Source organism: Rhopalosiphum padi, chromosome 2, assembly GCF_020882245.1.
Source record: "Rhopalosiphum padi isolate XX-2018 chromosome 2, ASM2088224v1, whole genome shotgun sequence".
NCBI lineage: Eukaryota > Metazoa > Arthropoda > Insecta > Hemiptera > Aphididae > Rhopalosiphum > Rhopalosiphum padi.
The window spans coordinates 16,513,552-16,530,716 of record NC_083598.1 but is presented as its reverse complement, the minus strand read 5'-3'; the positions used below and the strand labels follow the sequence as shown (position 1 = coordinate 16,530,716).

Genomic DNA, 17,165 nt, shown 5'->3' with positions numbered 1-17,165 from the left:
CCAACGTTAGCGAGTATATAAGTGACTTTAACTTTGTATCTATGTGTGCCTATTCACATGTATATACCTAGTTGTATTATACTGTACAAAGATTTAAATAAAATAATAATAAAAAGAGGTAATGAGAAAAAAATTGATTAATTCATGTATAATATTATTTATATTAAAATGTATATCTAACAAGTATAATCATTTATAAAATGTCAAAACATCAATAACTTTAAGATAATTCGTTTATTTTAAAACAAAAAAACAAATATATACCTACGTAAATAATACATTTCTAAATATCATACATAGGAATAAAATAATATGATGTAAGAATAAGTCTTAAAAAAAATGTATTATACACGTTTAAAGAACTAAACTAATTTTTACAAGAAAAAAAAATATATATCTAATATAATTCTCTTATTGTAATAAAATCTAACGAACATTTAACTATATAGTATATATTAAGCTTATTTTTTTGTAAGACTTAGTCAGTTATTACTTATTATAAATGAGTTATAACTTTTTTTGGACTTTCTACAGTGGTAGTTTTTTCAATTGGTTTTTCTTTTCTTGTAGACGAATTTTTCTTTTTACTAAAAACAATTAAATAAGGTTTGTTAGAACGTTAAGTTATTAAATTCAAGATTATCATACATATAAATTGAGTGATAATTTTATAAATTAAATAACAAAAATGAAATAAAATAAAAAGTTTTACTATTGACCATACAAAGTCAATCAATTATAATTTAATTTAAATGTAATAAAAGTATATGGATAAGTAATAAAAAACCCGGTTTCATGAAGGTGGATTAAGTTTTTCTTTTGGTACTATTGTTCAACAATATAATAATTTATAAATATATAATACTAATGTACTTTAAATAATTGCAATAAAATTTCCTAGCACGTCAAAAATAAAATCCATAATAAAATAAATAAAATAAAATAAAATAAATTTCATAAACAGAATTATCTGACGTAAATAAGTAGATATTTAATCTATTAACTAAATAGATATTATAATGTTATAACAACTAATAATTATGTTGTGATAGCTCGCATTATAACTATAACACAACTATGAAGAACATTTCACATTGTTCGGTACATCTAATGAAATATATAGGGTGATTCTTTTATCAAACAACACTCATTATTTCAAAAAGTATTAATGTTTTTGAAAATATTTTTTGTACATAGTTTCAAATTGTTAAAAAAAACAACGGTTTTATTAAAAAATTATATTTTTAAATATTTTTTATCCTTATAATTTTTTAAGTTTTTTACTTTTTGAATGACAACATAGATTTTTAATTTCATATTCCAAAGCAGAATAATTTTTTGAGTATTTTGATACATAAAAATCGAATTTAGGGCGAGTAGTTTATGAGTTATACGTATTTAAAGTGTAGTTGCGCGGAGTGGAGTGGTACGGGGTTACCCCGCAAAATGTTTGTCCACTACTCCGCTTGTCAAACTTTAAATAAGTATAACTCATAAACTACTCGCCCTAAATTCGATTTTTATGTATCAAAATACTCAAAAAATTATTCTGCTTTGGAATATGAAATTAAAAATCTATGTTGTCATTCAAAAAAGTAAAAAAATTAAAAAATTATAAGAATAAAAAATATTTAAAAATATAATTTTTAATAAAAACGTAGTTTTTTTAACAATTTGAAACTATGTACAAAAAATATTTTCAAAAACATTAATACTTTTTGAAATAATGAGTGTTGTTTGATAAAAGAATTATTCTGTATATTACCAAGGGAGTTACTTGAAAAATAACATCAGTTGCCCAACTTAAAGGATAAATGTTTTATTTTTATCAAACCTAAATAGTAATTGTACACACATGAAAACAATAAATAATAACTTACTTTCCCCAAAATATTCTTTTAATCAAATTTCCAAATGGTGCTTCGACGAACAAATATAATGCTAGGCCCATCAAATATGTTTTAAATGTATCGTATATCCAAGCATCCAACTGAAAACAGACGAATGAAAAATTGAAAATTTCGCTTCTTATTTTATATGTATTTTTTTTTTGTATTCCAACATATCTTCTATCTTACCAATGATTTTATTGATAGAACAGTAGGTAATCTTTGTGAACTCTGAGACATCAACATAACGATTAGGTTCACTAAGAAAACGCAGTATGAGAGCCTTCCCAAAGGTGCCATAAATCTGTTATCAAATATTTTTGATATAAGACCTGTAAATAGTAAAAAAAATAAGTTCATGTTATGAAATTTAAATATTCTACGTTTGTGGTAACTTATAATATTAAAATCTGATTTCTAAATAATTCCACAGTATTGCTACAATAATGTAATGATTAATACCCTAAAATCACAAATCGTTAATACTATTATTGTCGAAACGTGGATACGAAATTTGATTCGGGCGTATAAATTTGTCTTTAATTCTTTATCATCGCCTATTATCTTTAAACAATTTGGTTTCATTAAATATTCAATCAAAACACCGAAAACTTTGCGATTACATTTAATTTTTTTTATCATAATAATATATAGTATTTTAATGGGTCTATAATGATAAATACATTAATCAACAATATTCCATGTGACTAAAATTAATATTACCGTATCCGCTTGTGTAATAGCAACCAGCGATCCACATACATAATACCGTCCATGTACAATGACTGAAAGTAGCATATAAGGCTTGTTCTAATGGATAATAAGGTCTTTGGCTCTTATAAAATATAGCCCCGTAAAACTGAACCCACAAACAGGCTACGGTTACGATGACCGTACCAATGTAAACAGTAATCTAAAAAAAAAATATTCTTATCCATTTAATTTAAATTCATAAATGAATAATGTGTTAGTAGATCTTTACCAGAGAAGGTTTTATTTTTTTCTCTTTCAATTTACTGATAATAAAACTCATTGCCATCCCGGTAATGTATGGCGTCGATCGCATGTAACTTGCTCTATAAGGTCCATTAAACATTATAGACTGTCTAGGATTTTCTAAAAACCTGAAATCAGTTATGTATTTTTTAAATTGAAACGGTTTTTGAGTATTAAAACTAACTGGTCTTATATTATACATAATGTATTATACCTAACACATAGGTTCTACTTATAAAATAACTTAAGAATTGTTCCGATTTTTTATAGATAGTTATTATCATCAGTGACTTTTACTTACGGAATATGGACTTTAAGTATTCCTTCACTTTTCGTCAAAATCGTGACTATAAATGGCACACATATTGAAACAATAAGAAGAATAGTAAGGAATCCAATTCCGTATTTATTGTTCTTTGTGTAAATATAAACTATAATAACTCCAATTATGAAAAACTGAACGTCACACGATATGTACCAACTCACTATAAGGCACTGTTTAATATTAATCATAGTATTAGTTATTAGATACATTTAAATACTTGATATTTTGATATAATATAACTTAAATACAATCATTTTTTTTTTTAACTAAACCAAATATAATATTTTCTATAAATATGTCTATATATATTATATATATATCATTTTAATTAATAAATCTTACTCCGTATTTTGCATCTATAAAATTACTGATAAAAAGCAAATTAGTCCACCAATATTTTTTACAAATCTCAGCCTCGTTCCATGTTTTATTAGGCCACAATGGACCATCACCTAGATGAGGTAAAATATTAGCTGTGATCGCCATCGTCGCACAATAAGCCGGTAACATTCTAAAATTATTAATTAAAATAGTGTTTATCATTAATAACAGATCTTTTCTTTATGCTATTAATTAATGATTGAGTATTTTCACATTAAATTATATTTGATTTAAAAGTATATGACAAAACTATTTTACCTTAATATTCGGTAGACTACCGGTGACACGAGCTTTATCCATACTGATCCAGATTTTTGGAATATCGGAGAGACTGTCAAGTACATGATAAAACCAGTAATGAAGAAAAATGGATCTACTAGATTCATACTAGTCAATAAAATATCCGGTCCATATTGATATATCTATGATTATAATAAGAAAAATTTAATTTACGGTATAAAATTGTTCTAATATTTATTTGTACAGAGTTTAAGAAATAGTAATATATAATATATAGCTAAAAAAATAAGCAAATAAAATAATTACTCTAGCTAGTAAAATTAACTCAATATAATAGAAATAACGGGAATCTGTTTAAAAAAATTGCTTTACATTTTCGTAATTATAATTAAAATACTAACTTTATAATATTTTTATAATCTATTGTAATATATTTATAATTTTTATTTGAAAATGTAAAAGATATTATTAAAAAAATTTATTGGTCTAAAAAATACTAGTCTATATTTTTAAGCAACACGTATCCATGAATATATATTTTCTAGAAAGCTAAAATAAATTCATCTATAGAGTACAATATAAATATACCTTAATATTTTATTATAATATAGGCATCTTTTTTTGTCCTCAATAATATTACATAGGTACATTACAGTTTTCTTTCAAAAAAAAAAAATAATAATTATTGAGGCATATGATTAAAAAAAATTATTTGAAAAAGAATAAGACAATTTAATTTAAAAATGTAAATCTTTTAAATAACATATATGCGTTAAATACGTATAGGAAAGGAACATATATTATAATAACTATAGAGAGTGCTAGAAGATGAACAGCGGTCATTTAAAATAATGAATACGTAAGAAATATTTAATGAAATTATTATACGTTTAAGAAAATATGCACTATGTAGAATGTAGATGAGTATACACATTTACGTTTCCTATAAACCCAATGTGGCTTATTTATTATTGTTTATCGAAAAATATTCGACAAAGTAGTAATTTATTGATTCTAAAAGGTGTCATTGGAATATTTATAGTTAATTAATATAGATAAGACTCATACTCGATACTTTATCGATAGAAGAAATCGACCGAAGATTTGTAATGCATGATATGAAAAGCATATTGCGGAATGAAGAAAAAGTGAAATACATTTTATAACTAAACAACTATACAAGTAAAGATTACACAATTCATATAATTTTTGAAAAATATTTTCTTAACTCACATTTTCGAGAAATTTAGAATTATTTATTGGATTTCCTGCTAAATACATAAACCTGTGACCGAATAAAATGAATATCATGGTTAACACTTTTAAACCATTTAGTATATTTAATTCGTTGGTTTTATCATATTTTAACAATTCTTTGCCAGACTTGATAAATGAAAATGTAATGTAGAATGTGTCATCTGTAAAACAAGAACATATATTATACATAATATTAAAGAATGTGATAATATTTTACACAATTTAAAAAAATTATCGATTATCAATTTGATCACTATCGTAATTTCGATCTTTTATATTAAAACGCTCTTAACTTATATTTTAGTTATTTCAGATATTTATTTCGTAGAAATATCGTAATAATGAATTTAAAATGCATTGAATATATACGTGAATAACCTTATACATAAATTTTTTCAGTAATTTAGAATTAAACAATTATTAAACTCAGTTTTTTGTAAAGAAATGAAGTATCTATTAACAACTAATAAAATACTAAATCATTGTAATACCTATAAAATAACTATAATTACTATGGATATTCTGCATAACTAATAATATAACACACGTGTAAGTATTCAAACATTTGATATAATAACAATTGTTAATGTTACTCACCGGGTAATGGTTTTTTTTGTTTTCGCGATAGTTGTATGAAATGAAATACGGTCGCACTACAGCAGATCAAACCTAGTACTACAAAAAATGTGCTAAAACAAAAAATAAACAACAACATTATTTTTAAATCATTGTGAATTGTGATAGTACACATTTTTTTTGATACGTATATTATTATACCGAATTTAATCACAATATTTTCGTTAAAACGCAATACAATTATGAAACCTTCAGACGTTCAAACCTTATCAAATTATTTATTAATAATTATATTATTATAATATTTGATTCCCAGATTGGCAGACAACAAAATTAATATCATTTAAACTAGGGAGTTACTCTACTCTCGTATAGTAGTTGTCGAGTGTGCCTCGTCATTGAATAAGTTACTGCTGTAATAAATGTATATTTAAATTTAATAATAATTAATTTTATACCATAAAAACGATTCTGAGTAAACAGAGCCATATACTCAGATGGTCTGTCAAGTTATATGTCTAAAAAATGATTGAACATTTTGACTAGTTTAATACCCTTAAAATAGTGATGTAAGATTACATTAAACTTTTTTTTTGAAATTCTTATAAGCCAAACTTATGATAAATATAGTATTATAATTTAACCTTTATCTCACAAAAAAAAATTGTATTATAAATAAGTGTCATAAGTTAAATAAAAACTAAAAAGTCAAGTAAATGTTGAAAAAATAAATAACTATATAAATAAATTAAATAACTCAAAAAGAGCCAAAATATTTTTTTAATTTTATAATGGCTAGAAAATTTTTATATAAATATTTAGTAGAATTTAGAATTTAAAAAATTTAGCATTTTTTTGATTTACAACAAAAACAGAAAAATACATTCATCACTCCGCTTAGAATCTAATACATTTTTATTTTTGATTATAAACAAATATAAACCATAAATACGGGTTTTAAAGAAATCTTATCATACATTCTAAAGGATAAAATTTCAATATACTAAACCGGTTGTAATGCGGGTAATAATATTATTATATAGTATCATTGTCAATGTTTTTGTTATGAATGTCATGGTCACCATTTGCAGTTACAAATTTTTATTTATTAGCTTGTTTACTCTTTGTTAACTATCGTTGACTTAGTTTTGAAACAACTAATGTCTAATATTTTCATTAAATAGTTTTATCAGTTATCGCAAAACGGTACTAAAATGTATTATTTATTAATTCCGATGGACGATGGTCAAATATATGCTTACCGGATACGATTGAGTAAATATTTATTTTTCACAGAACGTCATCACATGACAATATTATCTATTTTAATATATTATGATGTAGTTGTATTGAAAATTATGTTTCTTTAAAGTTAACGTGGGCTATCCTTATCCAGATTAATTGTGTTCTTTGTATTATTCTGAAGAAATAATTATTTATTTGTTATTATAATTCACAGGGGAGGCTTAAATTATATATTTATTTTATACTTAACATTTATCTATTATACGGAAATCGAAATGTTCCGTATTGGACATTGGTATTTCTATTGTTGTAACGAAAACATTGCTTTTGTAGAATTTTTAATCTGAATTACCTTGTTACATAATACGCCGTGCTGTGAGGATACATGTCTCCACTGACAGTACACATTATTGGGTCCACTTGAACGATAGCTTTGAACTTCTCTGGTAAAAACACTTTGTCCAATTCAGTTTGTAATGACGTCTGTAGATCAGACGCCGAACAAGAATCCGGTATGCATATCCCTAAATTCAAACTGTTTCGTTTGATTTGATCTGGAGTATCGACCCACTGAAAAAAATTACCAAGTCCTGTCTAAACGTTTCTTCATCAAAATAATATAATGTCCCCAATTGTTCGCCCTCGTGTTCAAGTTTTTTTTTTTTAATTTTGATTTTAGATCAAACAACGATTTAATATGATGAATACCAATCAACATTTTATATGAAACAACATTATATTAAATATTCCCACAGTATATAAACAATAAACTATCATAATTGTTCGTAATATTTATCTTTAGATATACTTATCATATAATATGTACTTCTAAAATTGCAATCAAGCATAAAACGTACCCCAAGTATTGTTTTCCATGCGTGATTGTTAAACCTATTATTAATGTTTTCTGTTCCGCTGTCGAAACTGTAATTTTTCCCCTTTGCTGGAATTAAATGTATTTCAGTCAAACAATACTGTCCTCTAACTGGATAATGCACGTTGACGCATTCGTCATAGATTCCAAAATGATATTTGTTGCCAGATAGTACACCAACTGGATACCTACTCCAAGACTCTCCCACTGAAAAGTAATATATTTTAATTCATTTAGTAGTTCGTACATTTATAAATTATAATACATCTATATTATAAACACTATTCTCAAATTATACCATGCTATTATAAGTAAATTGTCTTAAATTTATATTTGTGAATTACATAAAAACATTGAGTAATGATTACTGATTTGTGATTATACTAGATTCGAATAATTGTGATCAAGATGGTTACAATAAATGCTTTAATACATAATGTGACTAAAAATATTTCACATGACTGTATTAATTCATATACGTGTCCTCGCCCGCACCAAACATATTCATTGAAATTAAAAAAAAAAAATTGGAAAATATTTAACATATTATGTCGACAAATATCACCCCTCAATTTTTGATTTCATGCTTTAACTAAAAGTAGGCAAATTAAAAAGCTAGCTTGCAAATAGCTAATTATGTTTATTACATGTTAATCATAGGTCAAAACAATCTTTAAAAATATCTAAATATTTTTTAGGGGTTGGTTCTAAATACATGGTTGACTATATAGCGGGCAGTGTACGAATAAAACAACTTGATTAATCTATATATTTATTCAATATTCTATACTAAATTTTATGAAATTATGAAGCTTGCTAAATACTAAAAAAATTATGTAAATATGTAAATATTGTATGTATATTAATAGTGTAAATTGAAACTAGCCTATTTTAATACATCACGCATATGATTACATTAACCACGGTCCACGAGGCCAATAAGTGGTGACTTCTGTATTATATTGTATTAATTATTAAGTATATATTGTATTATTAATATAAATTTAAAACTGCAAATGACCTACCTGTACTGAGTGTGCTGTTACAAATTAAAATAGCCGATGGGAACTTAAGTTTATTACATTTACGTTTTGGGAAACTGTAGCGTAGTAATCTATATTATATTATATTATATTAAAATGTATAAGTCCAAAAGAAAATTCCTACAATTCTAATTCTTAATTATAACAAAAACTGAGAAAAAGCTCAATAGTATCACCTTAATATGCAAATAAATCTGAAAAAATCTCATTACCAAAAAATTCTTTTAATAATAGCCAAAAAAAATAGGTATTAAAAACTTAAAAGCTGTATAAGGTTCGAATTTACATCGAATGTATTAAATTTGAATTCATTAATCAATATAATAAATCAATAAATTATTTTGTATACAAAAAACGATTCTGAGAAGAAGTCGTGTATTAATATCTATTTCTTGATATTTTAAATATTTAAATATTTTTTTTATATATGTAATTAGTGGTGTTCCCATGAATTTTTTGAGAGTATACTTTATCATCAAATACGCATGTGTTATGAGTATACGCAGTTACGCAGTTACCCATAATATTGAAAAAAAATCTTGAGAGTATACGGCGTATATGTAGTATACCCTATGGGAACACCCTTGTATATATTTAATACTTCAGTAATTTTTTTTCTGTTAGTATTATCATTAAATAAATGTCACATAGCTAAAAAAGTACCGGTTATGTGCAATTTTTTCACGAAACATAAGAAACTGTTTAAAAATAGTTATGTTTGAAAATAACTAGTTATTACAACCATCATTAAATAAATAGTATCGTACTCGTAATTGATGGTATTTCAAATATTTTTACGGTTTCAACGGTATCAACGATAATACGGTATTTTCAGTAACTATATGGTAATAATTTATTGTATTATTTTAAAGTAATTTTTTTTAGGTTTTTTAATTCAATATAATCGTATCCCTAATAATAAATTACTTAAGTACGGTATACCTACCGGCTACTGGTATTCTTAAATACTAAAAATATTTGATGCAGGAATTGTATTTACCAATATACCAAAAATATCGCGATGTTTATGGATAACTGTTATGCAATTATATCTATAATACTGTATTGCAAGGTTGCGTGAACAATTGATTACTTTAATGGTACAATAAACTTATGAATGAACCAATCATGAGCCACTAAATTATATTAAAAGAACCATTAGCTCACTATTAATTCATTAAATAATATGTATTCATTGTCAACGCAACTTTAAATATGTATGTTAAATAACAACAGTACATTTTATATTTTTATGAATTTACTTTAATACTGTTAAGTTATTTTATACATTTAAATAAAAAATCCATATTCTTTTATCTGATATTGCACCGGTTAGAATGCCAATTCTCAAGTAGAAACGTTAGGAGTAACAACCATGTTGCAGACGGACTTAACTGGTTCTTGCACCAGGAAAAAAAAAACTAATGTACGTATACAAATGTACAAAGTATGTCCGAAGATATTACGTTATGGACTTATGGCGCATATATATCACTAACATCAATACACTTAATTATTTGTTTTTCATTAGGTATATTCATTTAACATATCTGGTTATTGCATAGGTTGGTAGAAAACAATTTTATTTGAAAAAATCGGTCCTAACTTATAAATTTATAAGAAGTTTTAAAATGTGAAAATGTATATTCAATAATCTGAAATTTATATTACAGGTATAATACTTAGGTAACAACTTACGAAGAAACTTGTAGCATATTTTCATGATTTCTGGTCGAAGAAAAATGTTGTCGCCCTTCTCAATTTAAAATCATGGCTAAAGTCTTACCTACAATCGGAAAATATCTATATTTTTATATGCACTCCAATATTGCATTAGTTAGTGTGAATTTTTATGAAAGAACACAGAAACAATTAAAAACACCTTGAAAAGTACTTATTTTTCGAACCATATTTAATACATAATATTATTATATTTATATTATCTTCCAAATGATGTCCATGGAATAATAAGCTTAATTATAATTTGCGCAATTATTGTTTTCATTTTAAGATAGGTACCATGTACATACTATTTGAATAATGAGTCACGATAGTTATTCACACATTATAGGTACTGCTTTTGTTTTTATAATTCATCCACCATCGGCGGAAGCTAAATAGGTAAACAAAATATATTATAATATTATAATATTTCATATTCAAGACAAAAATAAATAATTCATCTTTGTTTAATTTCACAACCATAAACATTTTATTTAATTATACCGAGTTATAAATATTTTAAAATTTATAACATTTTGCACTCATATAAATTCAATACAACTTACTTAACATCTTATTTATATTTGTTTTTCCGCAAATTGTGTAAGGTTTTTTTTTTATTAAATTATGTTTTTAACATATTATACCTTCATGTGGCGTGCATGAAAAAAAAACATATTAAGTTTAATTATGTGCCTACACGGTTTTTAGAATATTTCCAGATTATTCAACACATAATAGATACGACATAGGAACTTATTATTACCTAGTTAATTTCTATAGGTAGCATGTTATTCAAATCATAATAATAGTGAGAATATTACTAATTATGAAACATAAGAATTATTACTACAGAGTTCAAGCCAAAGCGTTTTGAAATCATTATTTTTCTTTATCTGGATCATATTATTAAGGTGGAAAGACTATATACGTTATCGGGCCGTGATCATAATATCTGATACGAGTATAACCTAATATAAACTATTACGTTTTTAACAATATTATATATTAACAGATGTTGTGTAAAAGTTTCCGTATAATTTTCGTGATACAATAATATTTTTTAAATGTAGGTAATAATAATTTATTTGTTTAGTATAAATGTTTATTATAACAAGATTAGTATTCTATTTTTATAAACTATTATGTTTTATAAAATTTCAAAAGTCTTGACTTTTAATTTATTTTAATGCGTTTAAATTAAAATTAACTACCAGTATAAGAGAACAAGGCTAGTTTACGACGATATGGCTGGTCAATCAAGTACACTTATAAAAATAATTTTACTGCTTAAAGATAATTCAAATTTAAAAAAAGAACACCTAATGTTAGTCTGACCATTGTTTACAAATGCAGTATTGTACGTAGTAGATATTATTGTGCATCGATTTTTGCGTTGTGTACATTTGCCATGCCCACTTTATGGACCGGTTTGAATCTGAATTGATTAACCGCCAACCGGTATAATAATGTACTCGTGGTTAAGTAGTAGAATTATCGGAATTTCCTGCACAAAAAAGTAGCTTTTCATAAGTATTACTCATACAACATGTATAGAACATTTTTCTTGGTTTTGAATTCCAAACAAAACAATTAATTCTGGATATGGTATGTTTTTATGCCTTTTTATACACATCTTTTTTTTTGCACTTTATTATCTGGTGGTGGTAAAAACCTCAACACCTAAACACGATTTATACACTATCCCTGCAATTCTAAAACTGGACCGAAATTTCAATACGAAATAATAGTTTCTTACGATTTTTGTTTCTGTAATAAAATTATGATGCATCAAAATTAATCAAAACATTGAAGAATGAAAAAACTGGAAAATAGTCAATTATAAATTTCAATAAATTCTGGATCAACTGTATTTTTTTAATTTTATTTATGTATTTTCATCGTTGTTTGTATAACTGTACCTGTGTTAAATAAATTTTAATAAAATTTAAAACTTATATTTAAAAATTATTTTAAATGAGCTAAGTTTGTCACCCCACTTCCCAGTGAAGAAGTTAGAAAAAACTAAGAAATTTATTGTTGGAAACTCTAACGTAATATACTACGATATCGACGATTTGTGTACAAAGTACATACATGAATTTAATACATAAAATCAACATGGGTATATAATATACATATTATGTAATATCGTACTTAAGAACATAAATATAATAACTAATAAGTAATAACTATAATAATATATCATTATCTTAATATAATCTTTTCTATGCCCCTATGCATAATGATTAATGTAAATCACAAATGTAATATAATTACAGTATAGTTTCGTACATCACAGTCTAATCGTAGTGAATATATTATAGAAATAACTAAAACTATAATTATTATTTATTACCCATCGTTTCAATTTTCTTTTTAAACGAAATAAACTGTTATGTTATAAAATTCTAGACTTTTGAGATATAGAAACACCATATATAGGTACATTATACATAGCAGTATAATGTATGATATAAAAATACAGATAATTTAAATAAAAAAGTTATTTTTGAGATCTGGAATTTTTCTGGGTTATAAGAATTTTTCTATGTTAAAGTATATTAATGAATATACATATTAAATATTTTTATTTATTTATATTTATGAGCCTGGATAGCTCGCAAAAGCTAAAAAAATAGTACATTAAACAATTTATTTTTATTTTTTAGACACTCACGTAGTTTTATGAACAAACTATTAAAAATTAAATAATTTAAAATTGCATTGATTAGTTTAAAATATTGGATACCTATATCGGTGGCGCATCCAGTGGTAGGAGTTTAACCCCACTCCAGAAACGTGAGATTTTTTTTCTACAAATTCTACATTTTTATGATATATATGTAATTGCTTAATTTGTGTAGAAATTCAGGTTAGAATAATTTTTTTAATTCTTACCTCCCTCCAAAATTGAATATTCATGCATCATTAAATTCCACAACAAAGGTTTCAAGTATTAAGTTTTATTTAATGTGGTAAAAAATATTTTAATTAATTTACAATAAACTTTAATATATATATATATACATTAGAACCTTCAGTAGAAATCAAATTTTAATTGTGAACAGAACATCTTTCCTACATTCAAAAATAATACATTTTTACACTTAAATTAATAAGCTATGATGTGATTTTTGTTCAAGATTCTGAGTGAAGGGTTGAATGTTTCAATTTTACAATGATGTGTATTTTTGTTTGTTATTAGCTTTAAGGCAAAAACAATATTTGATTTTAAACATTAAGGGTAGTTTAAATAAGTAATTAAATATAGATAATACTCTAGGGTAGTAGTTGGTAATTTTTTTGGACTTTTGGGCTACATTCATGAATTAAAAATAGTTCTCGAGCAGGACAAAAATAATAATTTTGTATTCTTAAATTATTTAGTATGAAAAAAAAATACACTTTAAAATAATAAAATATATAAAAAAATATTCCGTCCTTCTAAAATTTAAAGCGGGCCATTTACAATAGTGGTGTTGGTCGCCGGTTGCCGACTACTGGGTTCAACAAAATCCTGATACCTACTTTTAAAAAATACCGGAAAAAAATGAAAAAAAAATGGAAATATTCACGGAAAACAAGTTTTTGGCAAAAACAATTTTTTTGTTTTTGAATTACAAAAACCTTGAAAATTTAATATTCAAGGTTGTGTACTGTTCGTATATCAATTAAAAAATATTGAACATACATTTTTACTATACTTTTTCTATGAATAGATAAAGTTAGAACTTTGATAAAATTCATCAACATTACGAAAATTTTCAATTATTTAGTGGTTAAGAATTTAATTTTTTTTAATATTCATAGTGACCTAAGATTTGAAAATTTAATACTACAAGGCGCCTTATAGTTGTTATTTCTAAAATATAAAAAATTGAGGGCAAATTCACAAATATTTTTTTAGGAGTGTCTGAGGTTTATATTTTACTGTCATTTAATAATACTATAATTATTAAGGTTTATTAACTCACTTCTAACTGCCCAATCTGAGTAATTCTGTAAGTGTTTAACGTACATGTCCACTTGTTGCTGGCAAGCAGTGCTGCCCACTCGCCGCATTGTAAAATTGGCTAATCCACGATAAAACAAATCGGAGATCCACGAATCGGGGATACTGTCTTTGTCCTGCAGCGATGAATCATTTTTGTCACCAACAAACACCAAGCTGGAACCGTTGTGGGCAAAAGATTGTGTCGACTTTGGTAGTAGTGAAAGACTATCGTTGTCCTGACGAATTTGACTATTGGACTCAGCCAATACTATTGCCAATAACATGGCTATAGATATCGGCCATCGCAACAGCGATTGCATAAACATCCTGATTTTTTTTTTATCCCGTGTTTTTTACGTAAAATTGCTTAAAGAAATATCATATATACTATGTATAAAACTATACTACGTGCAATGAAAAAAAAATTAAAAACATACGCCAACCATATGCGTAGAACGCGTAAATAATATAATTGTTTTGTATCTCGCACTATTGTAAAATTTTTAATAATATCTTAATGTGATGACGAAAATATTATTTATTTCTTACGGTCATCTAATCCTTCACGCATAAAAATATCGTAATCGTCATCCGCCCTAGTGGACTTGAACGACCGTCGACGAATGGCAGGAGACTGGGAGTCGCAGTAGGATACGTTTATGTTATATATGATATAATATATTGCTGTAATATATTCTGCCTGATGACGTAGTTACTTATCTATACGTACTCGACCAACTATATATACTATATGTCTGTATAGCATGTACAATTAAATGTTATCGTATAATAATAATAATAATAGTATGCTATAGTAATTGGTATTATCATGCAGTATCACCAGTATCCGTGATGGCAATCGAGCGACATAATACGAAATCAATAATAAATAAGATATAAATATGTATCACATAACAGTGCCTCACTGTGTTAGTCTCCATAAAATATTTGTTATATATATCTGAAGTTTTAATTATAACTAAATTATAACTAAATTTCACACGTAAAATAACTGCAATTCGTTTTCAAACAAATTTTATTATAATTCAAAAAAATATTGATTGTAATAATATCTTAAATATTCCAATGTAACTTAAATTATAATTTTTTATACTCAATGAAACTTTTAGAATATTTAGACTACCTATTTTTAAGGTGTTTCTACTTTCTAGGCATTTGAAACATTTATATTATTTAATAACAAATTTTAGGCTTGGTCAAAATGCTTGAACATTTTATGTAAGATATTAAAATAAAAGTTGTTCTCGTAACAATTAAAAAATACCAAACATATATAAGAGTCTTTTTTTTTATAAATATTTGAAACTCAAATTATAACCAAAATCATTAGAACCTCATTGAAAATCAATATTTATTTTTATTTCCGAGTCTTGAAATTTTGTTGCAACTTTACAAGGTTCCTTTTCCTTTTAAGTAGTTCTTACTGAAGTTTAATTATTCAAGAATTATATACAAACTCAATTTTTATTATAAAAATTTAACATTAACCTTTTGTTGAAATTTAAACAAAAAATAAAGAATTTAGTTGATTTTTAATAATTTAAAAATATTTGTGAGGAGTTTTGAAAATAAATAAATAAATCAAGCAAATGTAACACTTTTTGCTAAAATATTTAAGTTTTAACCAACAAAATCTACCTCAAGTACCTACTTCCTATCTGACATGTACCCATTGTACCCATCTATACACGATTTATACCTATTAAAAAAAAATTATAAGTCTTTAAACTCACAGAACTACCCTCGCATCGCCCGTCACTTGGCTAATAGGCTATCTCCGCTCTAAATCATTTTTCGTACCTATGTGATTATCTATATTGAATTAAAATTTACAAATCTATTACAGAATTAGGTTTTACACAATCCAATATTCATTATTATGAGGTATACTTAACACCTACTATACAGCAGAGTAGTTAGCTACGCTCTGGGTTTTTTTCTAAAAGTTTTATCATTATATTCAATTTTATACTTTTTGGTATACATATATATTTTTTTTTACCGGCCTTTCCTAAAATAAAACAGGATACGCCCCTGCATATATATTACTTATACTTAAAAAATTATCTTTTTATCAATTATATAAATAGATACGATTTTCAACGCGTATATGTGCGTGTATAGAATTATCAGTTTTTTATCAGCTAAGCAAGGTTATTGTTAGCTAAGCTGTTGTCGTATTGTAAGTATAACATGTTTTTATGCAAAAATCAAAATAATTTTTGGTCAAAAACCTTTCAACTACTTGTATATGAAATCCGGCTTTGTTTGTAGTTTTTCCTGGTGTGTATAGGTACCTACCTACTACATATTATATATTATATTGAATCTATAATCTATATATTTAATATATATATATATATATATATATAATACATTTATCGTTTGTATGTTGCAGACTTTCCGCTTCTATAGTATTGTTGTTATACTATCACGGACTTACTTATACTCGCATATCGAGATACAGCTAAAGTAAATGTTATTAATTTAAATAATTGGCACACATAAATAATTAATAAAGCCACCTCCATATTGCGCGGGTAGATGTATGTGTACTTCTAAGTTTAAGGTCAGGCACATTACAACGAGTTTTACTCGC

General features: G+C 25.3%; 1 protein-coding gene across 2 annotated transcripts; it reads right to left on the bottom strand.

The window, feature by feature from the left end:
* Window positions 1–215: 215 nt before the first annotated feature.
* On the bottom strand, window positions 216–15,200 carry LOC132920492 (O-acyltransferase like protein-like). Of its 2 annotated transcripts, none has more exons than XM_060982922.1 (13): window positions 14,526–15,200; window positions 7,767–7,990; window positions 7,262–7,479; window positions 5,686–5,777; window positions 5,065–5,249; window positions 3,850–4,013; window positions 3,553–3,721; window positions 3,187–3,380; window positions 2,872–3,013; window positions 2,613–2,802; window positions 2,079–2,221; window positions 1,881–1,990; window positions 216–587 (listed from the first exon to the last, which is right to left on the bottom strand). In XM_060982922.1, exons 1-13 carry the CDS (start codon window positions 14,869–14,871, stop codon window positions 497–499), a joined length of 2,268 nt encoding a protein of 755 aa, XP_060838905.1. In that variant the 5' UTR covers window positions 14,872–15,200; the 3' UTR covers window positions 216–496. The 2 variants fall into 2 exon arrangements, with proteins under 2 accessions (XP_060838905.1, XP_060838906.1); XM_060982923.1 differs by lacking the exon at window positions 14,526–15,200 and adding an exon at window positions 10,525–10,564.
* Window positions 15,201–17,165: the final 1,965 nt, after the last annotated feature.

Coding starts and splice junctions, on each gene's coding strand:
- LOC132920492 (XM_060982922.1), bottom strand. CDS start 14,871: ATGTTTATGCAATCGCTGTTGCGATGGCCGATATCTATAGCCATGTTA. Junction 7,480..7,766: donor CATGGAAAACAATACTTGGG/GTACGTTTTATG, acceptor AATTTTTTTCAG/TGGGTCGATACTCCAGATCA. Junction 1,991..2,078: donor TTCTATCAATAAAATCATTG/GTAAGATAGAAG, acceptor GTCTGTTTTCAG/TTGGATGCTTGGATATACGA.